Source organism: Lathamus discolor, chromosome 16, assembly GCF_037157495.1.
Source record: "Lathamus discolor isolate bLatDis1 chromosome 16, bLatDis1.hap1, whole genome shotgun sequence".
NCBI classification, from domain to species: Eukaryota; Metazoa; Chordata; class Aves; order Psittaciformes; family Psittacidae; genus Lathamus; species Lathamus discolor.
In genome coordinates, this window is record NC_088899.1 from 1,774,303 (window position 1) to 1,787,258 (window position 12,956).

The following is a 12,956-nucleotide window of genomic DNA, read 5'->3' on the forward strand; positions in this document are numbered from 1 at the left end:
CCAGCAGCAGGCTCAGCTTTCCATCCTGACACAGGAGAGATTCCCCATTAGCTGGATCCCTTCTGGCATCTCTCCCCATGTTGGCATCAGGAAGATCATAGAAGGGTCAGGGTTGGAAGACGCAACATCTGGATGCTTCCCCCAGGCACAGGGGATTATGGAAAACCTCACCTGGGATCAAGGATCTTGTGTCCAGCCGGAGCTGAAAGCCTCAGTGAGCAAAACCCATCCCTGAGATGCAATTCAGGAGCGAAAAGGCAATTACGTGTATGCAGCCCGGTTTGTTAGAGCCCCGCACTGGAGCGGATGGATTAGATACAGATGTTAAAACCTGGGATAAAAGATGCCAAGCCCCTGGCAGAGCCAGATCCACTTCTTGGGAGAACTGGGAATGGCTTTCCCGGCAGCAGCCGATGGTTTTGCTGCTGCTTTGCAAACCATCAGGGTGAGGATTACACCTGCAGCAGCTCATTGTATGAAACCACGGCTTGTGGTGTTAATCTGGACTACAATCCCAGCCAGGGGCAATTAGCAAAGCTGGAAGCAGCAGGAAGCTGCTCAAAGGATGCTTTTGGAGTGAGTCCTGCTCCATGCCTCCATTTCCCCTCTTGCAAAAAGGAATGTGAGCCTCTTTCCAAACCCATCTGAGATGCAAAATGCAAGGGGTTCTTAGGGATGGTACTCCAAGAAATAAGCATAGTCCTGAATTTTCCCACCTGAGGCACCACAATCCTCCCTAAACCTTCTCTCTTCCAGCTTTTGCTGCAGATACACCAGCTCAGAAGAGGGAAAGCTAATTTCACCAAAGAGCAAGTATGAGGATTCAGGTTTAGATGCCACCATCAGGTTTCCCACTAAGTTAACAGTCCCAGCAAGGCGCCAGCAGGGTTTGGCTGTGGCAGGGTGGTCAAGGCAGCTGTTGACCATGACCCAGATGATGAATTCTCTTATTTATTTCTCTAGTTGCAGGAAATTCAATTATCCCTTATTTCTGATGGGTGACAAATGAGGCAGCCATCGATCCTTCCCATCCCTCCCTGGGTGTCTGCCATGAGCCAGCTCTTCCCACACCATCGATTCCGTGTAACTGGAAAAGGATTAGTATTGGTATTAGTATTAACATTCTCTTTCTGCACAACTTCTCCAAAGGCACAACCTCAGGCAGAGGAAGACGGAAGACAAAGGCTGGTGCCGGGCGGAAGTCCCAAATGCCACAAAATCCACTCCTTTTTTTTTTGCAATTTAAAGTGTGAAAGACAACTTTTTACCCCAAAAGACCCCGGGGGAGCCTGGGGCAGCCAGACTGGCACCGTCCTTAGCTAAGTGCTAAAAAGCAGCAAAGCCATACTGCTCCTTTGCTCCAGTGCTGCAAAACCCACTGTGCTCCCACCGGGAGCGCTCCGGAGGCAGCCAGTATCTTCTGCTGGTTGTACATGGGGTAAGGGATGTAAGGAGTGACAGAAGGAGGGATGGAGGAAGGGAGGGATGGAGGAAGAGAGGGATTAAGGGAGGGATGGATGAACTGATGGATGGATGGATGGAGGGAGGGAAGGAGGGAGGGAGAGAGGTGGAAGGAGCGACAGAGGGAGGGATGGAGAAAGGGAGGGATGGTGAAATAGAGGGAGGGATTAAGGGAGTAATGAAGGGATGAAGGAAAGGATGGAGAGAGGAAGAGAGAGGGCCAGAGAAGGACTTGGAGGAATGAAAGAAGGACAGAGAGAGGGGTGAAGGGAGGGAGGAATAGGGGGAGGGTTTAAGAGAGGGGTGGATAGAGGACAGGGGGAGGGAGAGATGGAAGGAGTGAAGGATGGATGGATGGATGGATGGATGAAGAAGGGGAGGGATGGAGAAAGAGGATAGAGGAAAGAATAGAGGGATGGGGGGAGCAACAGAAGGGTGGGTGGAGGGAAGGATGAAGGAATGAGAGGACAGGATGGAGGGACAGACACACAGTTGGGTTGATAGGACAGCCACTTGCATACCCTGTAACAGACACAATTTACAGCGATTTTCCAGCTCTGGGCTTTGGCACTAGGCACCAATTTGGCCCAGGTAAGGGGCAGCCGCATCCCAGCCTCACCCACATCCCCTGGCATGGGCTTTTTTCAGTTTCTCTTGGTACCTTGACTCAGCCTTCACCCACTGCCTTTTCTCCTCCATCCCTGCTACCCCCCTCAGTGTCCAGAGCAGGATTGCTAATTTGAAGCTACCCTTTTGCCCGATTTACACTCTGTGATTAATAATCCCTTTGGTGTCCCAGTAATGCCGTGCTGCTAATAAGATTAAAGAATATCTCCCTCTTACAGCCCTGATTCATAACGCTGATTTACCACTACTTCTCCGCTCTCACGGAGAGGATGCACATGGCTCTTACCTTAATCCCTATCCATCTCTGCACCACTGAGAAATCACTGCTAATTAATACCTTTCTGTCTCTCAATTGCTTCCAGATCTGCCCAGCTATCAATATTTGTCTGGCTTTTTGTTGCTGATCTCAAAGGTTATATATATATATCTCTATAATTTTTATATATGCTTATATAGCAAACTCCAAACCCTGCTCGCTGCTTTCCCTCTGCAGAGAGGTTCTTGGCTTTTTTTGGGGGGCGTCTTTTCCCCCAAAATGGTGCCATCCCATGCAGGCTTGATCACCTGAGATGGAGCAAATAGGAAAATGGGGGGAGGCTTTTCTGAGCATCTTTTCATGGGATGTGCTCAGCTCCATCCTTGACTCAAACACCTCCATGGGGTGATACCTCCCCGTGACTCCACTTTCCTGCATCCATCCCTATTCCTGCAGCATGACTTCACCTCCCAGAGACCGTTTAGATATGGAGCATCCTTAGGTAAATCAAACAGCCACATTTTTCACCCCACTGCTTATTATCCTCCTGTGCCAGCAGACCCTGGACCAGCCCTACAACCAACCCAAGCAGTCAGATGCTTTGGGAGCAACAGTGACAGCAGCAAGAGCTTAGGAGGGAGGGGAAAAAAAAGCCCAACAGAGCCTCTGCTCTGACGAATGTGGCAGGGGAGGCCGATGCTCTGCTTTTAATAAAACATAATGAAGCATGGGATCATAAAATATTTCCTTTAATTCAGTGCTCCCGTGAGGGTGGGTAATAGAGGCTGGGTAATGCAGTAGGCTTTCCTCACGGTTTGCTGTGGGGAGAGCACTGCTGGGTTGTTAAACAGCCCATTTGCAAGCCGTTAAGTGCTCTCTTTCCTATCCCAATCGCATTTTGGGGGGCAGAAGGACAACGGGCTGTGCACATCCCCATAGACTGAGTCACATCCCTTCAAGGGGGCCCCAACTCCCAGAGCTGCACCTCTTCATCCTGCCAGGATGGGCTTTCCAGGGGGGAAAAAGGTCAACAAGCAAATCAGGAAGGGCTGTTCAACTCCCATCCTCACCCTCCGTGAGTAGTACGCGGGTGTCTGAGCAAGTGTGTGTTGCATATATAAATACATATACACACACATCTCCGGGGCTGCGTGGCGTGATTAACATTCCCCCGTTAAGAATCTCTCTGCATCTGCTTTGTCCTACACCCGGCACTAAATATAACCATTCAATATGCTCTCTCCCTTCACCAGAGAGATAACATTGTTTAAATAAGCCCTTTCCATTTTAAAGAGTTGGCTTGTTTTCTCGCGGCAGGGAGCTTTTAGCAGATCAGGAGGCAGAGGAGGGGGGTCCATGCAAACAAACACAGAGGCACAAGCATCCTTTAACATCCAAGTGCCCAACTCCTGCCCCTTCCAAATCATTTCCCACCAGGAAGTCACCCAGATACGGTTTTCCTGCCCCAAAACCCGCCGACAACCGAACTAAAAGACACATTTCTAGGAGCAGAAGGGTTTAATTTGGAAACGGGGCTCGCCTGCGCTTCCTCGAGCATCACTCCACTCCCACGCCGCTGCTATAATTACAGCGGTGTAAATTCACTCCCCGTCAGGAGGAAACCCAACTATCTCCAGCCAGTTTGCACACATCAACTGCTTGCAAAGGGCTTCCCTCCTCTAATAGCATAATAATGCAAGAAGACACAAATCGAGATGAGAAAGAGGGATCTCAGAAAGCACTTACGGAAAACATCTCATTATCAAGTTGCAAGGGGAGGATGGTGCGAGCAGAGAGGGTTTTTCCTCCATGAGTGATGGTCTGTCTGGAAGCCAAACCAGCAGCGTTATCACCCAACCTTCCTCCTGGTGGTGATACATCTTCTGCACCCTTTCTGGAGCAGTATCTACCTGCTACATGGTGCTTCTCCATCAGCAGACCTAGTCCGTTATCCGTCCTCCACGGAAAAAAACCCCTCCCCAGCAGCTGGCTGGATGTATTTTGGGGTGCTGGGCAAGGCAAACTTGCCCAGATCCTCCCACCCTGCTCTGAGTCACCACATCCTTCTGCAATACAACTTGGCAGGTATAGAAAAAGCAAGGAAAACCAGCCAGATTCAACCACAAGCTCTTGGGACGCTTTTGGTGCTGAAAGCGGGGCATGGGAGTGGAATGGCAAAGCCTGTGCATGTGGTTCCCCCATTCTGACAGCTTGTGCAGAAGCTAAATCTGCAGGGAAAAGGGCTTTCCTGGGCTTAAAACTACAAGAAAGATGCTTGATGGAGCAGGAAAGGTATCTCAGATCACCGTACATAGAGGACTGCCTGATTTCCGGATGGAAATCTTCCTAAGCATGACTTAGAGCCAAGCTCTGAAACTCACTCTTCAGAGTTGTAGAGCTGGGATGGAAATCTAAATCACTTGGCCACCAAAATCCCCTTGCAGACTAGTTTGTAGAAGGAAAGACGCAGCCAACAGCTCACTTGTGATGAAGAAGGTGCTCCTTCTGTTATGGTCCATCGCAGTCCCCCAGCAAGGAGCCAGCAGTTCCCAAACCCATCACTTGGCACCCGTGATGATGACAACCACCAGCCAGAATTGTCTCTTTCTTCATCTTCCTCTTTTCAAGTATGATCAGCAACAAGAGCAAACCCCTGGGGACAAGCTCCCCAGCACAAGCACCATCAAAAGCAATGTTGCTGCCAGCAAACCCAGGGTTATCCATGAAACCCATCCCTCCCAAAAGCATCTCCATGGGTGATAGCCCACCTAGAGGTGAACCTAAGTGCCACCCACCATGTCCCCCTTGTCACCCTGCATCCCACACATCATTTTGCTCCCCTGGGGAGAACAAACCCCATCACAGAGCATCTCTGCATCACTCCAGCCCATCCCCGTGGCTGCAGATTCTTTGGCAAAGAAACAAATAGGTACAAATACACATGCAAAGCAGGTATGTCCCAATGGAGAGCTCTCCAGCTCTCGTTTTCCCTGTCCTGGTCAGATAGGATGCAGCATCAGGATTTATCTACAAGCCCAGGAAGGAGGAGCAGGGCTGAAATAACCACTGCTAATCCCCTTCACCCTCCCCTCCAAAGTATATTGTTGAAGGCATTATATAAATGGGAAATTAGACAGAGGTTTGGGCAGCAGATGAGCTAAATCCCTGCTTCCCCTGCTCCATTTTGCAGTGCCTCTGAGACATCCACTCTTCCAGCCAAGAAGGATTTTGCAGATGGGGATGCACTTCCAGCACCAGAAGGGACAAAATGTGTGGTCTGGAGGCTGGGAAGGGCTTGGCAATGCCACATTTCCACCCCCACAGCCCCTTCCATTGGGTTGCAGCATCCCTCTGCTGGGCAATGTGGGTTTTCCTGATGTTCCCCAAACCTCTTTGGAGGCCTCAGGCAGGGCGTTGCTGTGAATTTAGTGCTGGAAAAACCTCCTTCCCTGCTTCAAACCTCCCTTGCTGGGGCTGGCAAGACCCTGTTAATGATAGTTTTGCTTCTAGCTAATACAAGCACTAATTGCATTTCAAAGAACCAGCTCCAGAGCTGGCTTCTGCTGCAAACACACACGTACCCCCATTGATAACCCTGTAAGATCACAGGGACACAGCAAGGAGTCATCCCAAAAGGACTTGAGGTCCCCTCCACCAGACAAGCACCTCAGGAGGGCTCTGACGCAGTGTTCAGAGGGGATGAACCCCATTTCTCAGCCAGCTGAGAGTGGAAACAAGCAGCGCAGGCGCCTTCTCTCCTCCCAGATGGCTTCGCAGACCCTAAAAACCTAATTTGACATGCTAACTCCATAGAGGCAACCACAGCGGTGGATTATTGTCCCTGCACTTTGCTATGAGCCTGCCTGCCCTTGGCACTTACGGTAAACCCAGTCCCCAAAGCGTTGAAAACAAGTGTGTGATTGACGGTTTATTTTAGGAAGGAGAAGGGAAAAGTGGGAAGGAGATAATGCTGCGGAGAGATAATGTGAGCACCAGTCATTAGTTATAAACAAGCCCATCAGTACTCCAAGTGCCTCGGCAGAAAGCAAACAAAAGGGCAAAGAGAGCAGTTTGGCAAGGGAACAAAACCAGCCACATCAGCTGCATCCTCCCCGCTCGGCTCTTCGCGGCAGGATTTATGAGCAGAGAAGTTTGCAAGGCGAGAGCTGCACCTCCTGCCTCCGACAAATAGGGATCTGGGGGCTCCTTCCCTGCCTTTCCCTCTCTGCTGATGTCTGAGCGAAGAGCCTGACTTGGTGGCACTGAAATCAAGGTTTTCTCTTAGAAGACAGGGGAGAAAAGCCAAAGCACTGAGGAAATCTCATCACCATTGGGTCCCAAAGGGGTGATGTTTTGTCCTCCCTGTACACGGACCCAGACAGGTCCTGGCCATCTCCATCCTTGCCAGGGTGAGGCACTGGCTCCATCACCACCTCACTGGAAGGCATTTCCCTCAACAAATGCTGCAGGAGCCTTAGCATGGTCCTTGCCCCTGCCTCAGCCTAATTCTGAAGCCATCGGTGCATCTGGATTCAATAAAACCTGCTCTTATCCCAACACAGTAGAGAGTTTTTCCTTGGCAGATCTTAAAGCGCTTGGGAAAAAGAGCAAAGCGATAGCGGATCAAACAGTCCCAGTCCAGGGGTTTCAGACAGAAAAGACCATTTCTACCAAGACAACCAGAAAAGAGAAAGCAGATGGAGCATGCGAAGCCCCAAAACACCTCCATGGGAAGGAGAGGCTGGTGAGAACATGGTTAGCATCATGTCTGGATGCTCCATAAAACCCACCCATGCAGGAGCTGAGCTGCGTTTCCACATTGCCCAAGCCTGGATGCAATGCCAAGGGTGGACCTTGCCTGGGAGTGCTTGGAGGCATCAGAGAAGCTCCAGGGCATACAGGAGGGCTGTGATCTGTTTAGCATATTGCATACAGCACCTTGCATGTAGCAAGCATCACACTGCATTTAGCACGTTGCATTTAGCATATAGCACATTGTATAGAGCATTTAGCACACTGCATATAGCAGAAGCTGTTTAGCTTAAGGCTCCTAAAACCAAATCTTCCTTATTTTAGGACCAGCATCCCAAACCCTACAGTATCCCTAGGCTTATTTCTGGGGAGGGTGTGTGTGCGTGTGTGTTAATAATACTAAATACTTGTTGCAGCAAGTGAACTTGGGGGGTAAATACCCCAAATCTGAGCCTCAGGAGTGCTCAGGGGCACCCAAGGACCTGCCATGAATTCATGTGTGAGGGTTTCCATGGAGAAATGAAGCCTGGAGTATCTCCCAGTGATGCTTATTAATAAGCCCCCGATGATGCATGTTACAAGGTGAAGGGAAGATCCTGCACTGAAATGCAGAACTCATGGAAATAGTGGGAAAGAATCAAAAAGAGCTTGACCCTAAAGCTGAATGTGAGATCTGCCAGGGAAAAACACGAGTAGAGAAGGATGGAGGGAGCGTGGGATGGGTTTTCAGGTCAGTGCCGTGCATCCGCAGGTGAATTAAGCAGGGTTTGCTTCCATGGCAAAGAGGATGCTCCTCCTTTCCCCTCACAGCCCCCAAACACACAAATTCCCACCAAACCCCTCTTTTCTTCAGCTGAGCTCAACAGAGACACAAGCAAGTGGCTCCCAGCACCCTGGTAAAAGCCACACACCATTATTTTCCTATGGAAAGGAGGAAAATGAGCTTTTCCAGGCTTGCAAGGAGGAGCCTTTCATGTAAGCTGGGAAAATCCCTGTAAGGAAAAGCTTCGGAGGTTTTCTGGGAATGAAGAGGGGGTAAAAATCCAGCTTGCTGATAAAAGCAATGACTGTAAAGGGATTTTTCCAAGCTGTTTTTTGGAGAAGGAGCCGGCTTGGAGAAGCAGCACAGGGATATCCCCATGGGCACATCCCTGCAAAGCCCAGCCCCAGCCAAGCTGCCCTTTTGGGGCAAAGCCCAGCAAACCCCAAAGCAGCTTCAATTAAGGAGCTACACTTGGTTTTTCCTATCGTAGGAGGTGCGGTGGAGGGGGAAATACAGAAGCTAAAGCAAAGCCCTCGGAGGAAGAGGACAGGAATATCTCATTGGGATCAAAACACACCACATTTAGCCCTCCCTTCCACGCTTGCAGAACACGGCTCTGATTTTACACGGCTGTAAAACAAACCCTGACGAACACTTTATGGGAAGCATATTTCAGGTGACAAGCGGAGCGCCGGCTCATCAGCCAGCCCTGATTTCAGCCATGCCAAGAAACCATCGCTCTGCTTGCAGATGGGGCTTCCCAGCTTTCCAAAACCAGGAAGGGGGGGGCCCTGAGGCTACAGCTCTGTCATTATCCATGGTCCAGCCGCTCGCCTCCTCCACATGCCCTGATTTTCTCATCTTGATGGTTCCTTAACCCACTTAGCCCTGCCCTAGGCAACGTTTTCTGGCCAAGGGAAGAGATTGAGCTTGTTATAAGGGAAAGCAAAAAGCTGTATTACAAGGGGTGATGCTCCCTGGAGGGATGTATAACACATCCGTAAGGATCCAGCCGACCTACCACACACTGAGGAAGCAAGCAGCTTCCTTCGGGTAAAGAAAATGGGTTTTCATTATGAGGAGATAGATGGAAAGCCCCAAAAGGCTCCCACGTGAAGGTGCAGATGCTTTACAGGATGGGAAGCATTTGTAGTGCTTTCCCCTGTGCCATAAGCAGAACTTCGGGATGCAGCAGCATCGGGGCAGCATCCCGACAAGCAATACATAAGGTGACAATAGAACAGGCAAGATTTCCCCTTGAAAATGCTTTTGGAGACATAGGGAAGATGCTGAGGGCAAATGCTCTTGCAGGGAAGAGCACATCTTCCGGCTGCATCTTCCCAGCCGGATCCTGCTCCATCCCTTGCAAGGAAAGTGCTGGGATAAGGAGTGGAAGGACCTCCTTGGGCACATCCTCCCTTGCTGCTACAACACTGCAGCTCCAGCCAAGGATGCTGTCAGCCACAGAAAAGCCATCTGCCCACTGAATATCGGGAGCAGCGCTCAGCTTCTGCAGCCTCCTGCTGCCCCGAGCAAAGGGAGGTGTCGGGATGGGAGCACCCACCCCAAAGCCAGGCTCTAACAAGGGTTTTTTAGCTGTTTACTGGAAAAGCAGAGCACAAATTGGCTCTTTCATTTCTCTGCCCAGCGCTAGGAGACAGTTAACGCAGCTGATCCTTAGGATATGGGAAAGCAGCAAAGTTCCAGCATGATTTTAACAGCCAAAACTTGGCTTTTGGGTGTCCAAACAGAAACACTGCCCATTGAACCTACCCATGAGACCCTCCTCCCACGTCACTTCATTACCCACGACCCCCCCAGTGCCACTGGTTTCCTCTAGATCCAGCACAAAGCAACTTTTATCTCTCATTTCCCCCCAATAGACACATTGCATGCACAGATTTAGCCGTGCCTGCTCTCACAAACCAGCAGCAGAAGAGCAATCACCCAGTTTACAGTGATAAAAAGGGGGGAAAATGAGGAAAAATGATCCATGCACCAGTGATGGATGGGGAGAAGCCAGGCGGAAGCGTTGCTCCATGACAATCATCTACCTGCGACCGTAAAACCATGGTGGAGGTGAAGCGGAGATCCAGGAGGGAAGCACGACTGGATTTGCTGTTCCCCCCACCCCAAGCCACACAGGTTTTATTACGGACCATGTGTTCGGCAGCACGATGCCAGTGGGGTGCTCGGGATGCACGGAAGAGGAAAAAGAGCATCAGCCGCAGCCTGGCAGCGCATAAAACCCATCAAAGAGGGATGCAGAGGATGCAGGGTGCCTTCCCACCCTGATTCAGCCAAATCTAAGTCGGGATCTGGCTAACTCAATGGTCCGTGGTCCTTGAGGGATGGTTTTGGAGATGCTGGGGAAGAATTGGGTCCATTGTGTGACCCTCTCCCTGCTCAGCCCTGCAGAGCGCGGCTGCTGCTCCCCCTCCCTGTGCCCTGCAGCAGCTGACGGCGGCTTTCCGGAGAGGAAAAAGTACATTATTAACCCAAACCAGAGGGGATATCGAGCAGGTCCCGCTCATCCCTCCATCACCCGAAGCCTCTCAGCCTTCGGAGAGCAGCCGGGCTCGTTGTGCTCATTACAGAGCAGCCACCTGAGACCCAACAGCAAGTGATGTTGGGGGGGCGGACATGCAGGGAATAAGTGGAAAGAGCAGGGAAATTGCCTTCAATGCACAAGAAATTCAATTGCTGCCACACCACAGGCTGCGGGATGCGAGGAATGGAAAGTTTCCTGCCCTGTTAATTTCCACCTCCTGGGAGCCCCCTTTTTGGGGATGGGGAGGTGGGGGGGCTCTTATTAAAACCTTTGTGGGGCAACCTGGGGCCACAAGATGTTCATTTAGGTGCGCAGCCAGCTGCAAACCCCCGGGACAGTGGGAATTCAGGGACTGCTTTTCCCTGCTGGGTATCTCTCCATCCTACCTATGGGGTTTGGGGCATGGCCAAGGGGCTGGGGTGCCCCTGGGTGCTGAAATAATCCCCCCCCCCAAATAAAGCTGTATCTCATGGGGGTCCCCAGGGCACAGAACCCTTCCTGTATGGAGTGATCAGCAGCAGAGCTGGGACTCAGAGCAGAGGTACGGAGCAGCAGGGAAGAGGGATACCAGTGCCCCCCACCATGATGCTGCTCAAGGTATGAGGGATGAGCATCCCCCTATCTCCTCACCCTCTCCCTCAGCACCCCTTCCTAAAGCAGGTGCCCTGTTAAGGGATCCTCTGTTAACCACTGCCTCATTAACAGGTCCAACACCAGCATCCTTAGGGGGGTGCCCCATTAACGGGTCCAAAAGGGGCGCCCCATTAACAAGTGCCCCACCGCCGGCTCCAAACCCAGTGCCCTATTAACGGGTGCGCTATTACCGGCTCCAAACGGGGTGTCTGCCCCCCTCCCTACACCCTCTATAGCTCCCCATCACCCCCCGACCCTCGGAGGGTGCAGACCCCACAGACCCCTCACGTTTATCGTGGTGCAGGTGAGCACCCCTTTACTTCAGCGGCCGAAGGGGGTGTCCCTATGCCCGGGGTGGGGGGGGCGACACTCACCTAGCGCCACGTCGAGGAGGTCCCAGAGCAGCAGGCACAGGGGGCTCATCGTCCGCATGATGCCCGCGGCTGGGGGGCAGCCCCATAGGGCTCACTGGTGCCCCAGCCCCCTGCCCGGGGGGCAGGCGGGCATCGCGGCGGGGGCTCGGCCCGGCTCCGTGCGTGCGCGTCTCCCCCCGCGGCAGCTCCGCGGCCGCGCTGCCGCCCTTAAGCCGATTTATTGGAGCGGGAGCGGAGCGAGCTGCGGCCGCCCCCCCCCCGCCGGCTGAGCCCGCCCCGGCCCGGCCCCCGGGAGGTGCTGGAGGGGCGGGAGCGATGGAGGGGAGCGGGGAGGGAGCGCGGTGTAAGGGGGGATGCAGGGGGAGGGATGGACGGGGGGGTGCGAAGGGGGAGAGGGTCGTAAAGCGGGGGGGATACAACGGGGAGAATGCAAAGGGGGGGGGGGAGGAGAGGAGGATGCGGAGTGGGATGAAGTGGGGGGGTCGCAAAAAGGGGGAGGAAGCAAAGAAGGGGGGAAGAAGCAAGGGGAGGGGGGGAAGCGAGGCGGAGGGATGGAAGTGGGGGAACCAAAGGGGGGTAATGCAAGGGGAGAAGGTAATGGAGGGGTCTCGGGGGGGGGGGGGGGGGGGGCGTCCAAGGAGAGAAGGATGAAAGGAGGGGTTCGCAAAGTGGCGGTGTCAAAGGAGAAGGGGATGCGAGGGGGGATGAGGGGTGGAGAAGGGGAGGCACGGTCGGGGGAGGCGGCAGAGCAGTGTCGGGGAGGTTAAGGCAGTGAATGGAGGGGGTGCGCGATGTACGGGGGTGCGAGGCGGAGAAGGAGGTGCACGGTTCGGTAGGAGGTGCGGGAGGGGTTGTGCAGTGTACGTGGGGTTGCGTGGTGTATTGGGGGTGACAGGGTGGGGGGGGGGGCGTTGTGTGGGGTGCAGGAGGATGTGAGCGGTTTAGGGAGGGGATGCAGGAAGGGATGTGCGATCCAGGAAGGGGGGGGCACCGTCGGGGGAATGGGGTCATAGGAAGGGTGCTGGAAGCAGGCAGGAATGTGGGGTGAAGGAGGGGAAGGGATAAAGGCAGGGAGAGGGATACAGGAATGGGGACAGGGTGCAGGCAGGGATGTGGTGTTCGGGATGGGAAGAGATGCAGGCAGGGTTGTGTGGTCCAGCATGGGGAGGGATGAGGGGTACAGGCACAAGTAGCCCTGGGGCAGCAGTTTCCACCCGACCCTTTTCCTTCAGCAATCCCCCTCTCCCTGCAGCCCCATAGCAGCAGAATCCAGCCCTGGAGCCATTCAGTCCCCCAGACCAATACACTGGCCAGGGATGTGCATCCCTCCGTGGTCCTGCTGTGCAGATGACCTTGTTTTCTCCAACTCCCCAGATCCAATTAGTTCCTGGACATAGGGGAAGATGTGACTTATTTATGAAGAGCCCAGGTAGGGAGGGAGCGGGATGGGGCTTGCAAACAGCCACGGCAGAAGGGATTAGGGGGCTGGAGGAAGCTTTTCCTCGAGGATGGATGCCACTTTCTATTCCTATTCCACCT

At 53.0% G+C, this 12,956-nt stretch overlaps 1 protein-coding gene across 1 annotated transcript in view; it reads right to left on the reverse strand.

The window, feature by feature from the left end:
• IGSF21 (immunoglobin superfamily member 21) overlaps positions 1-11,628 on the reverse strand; it is a 40,839-nt gene extending 29,211 nt beyond the window's left edge. Inside the window, exon 1 of the mRNA XM_065696574.1 lies at positions 11,418-11,628. Coding sequence (XP_065552646.1) covers positions 11,418-11,475 — 58 coding nt within the window. The 5' untranslated portion in view covers positions 11,476-11,628. The remainder of the gene's footprint in view (positions 1-11,417) is intronic.
• Positions 11,629-12,956: the final 1,328 nt, after the last annotated feature.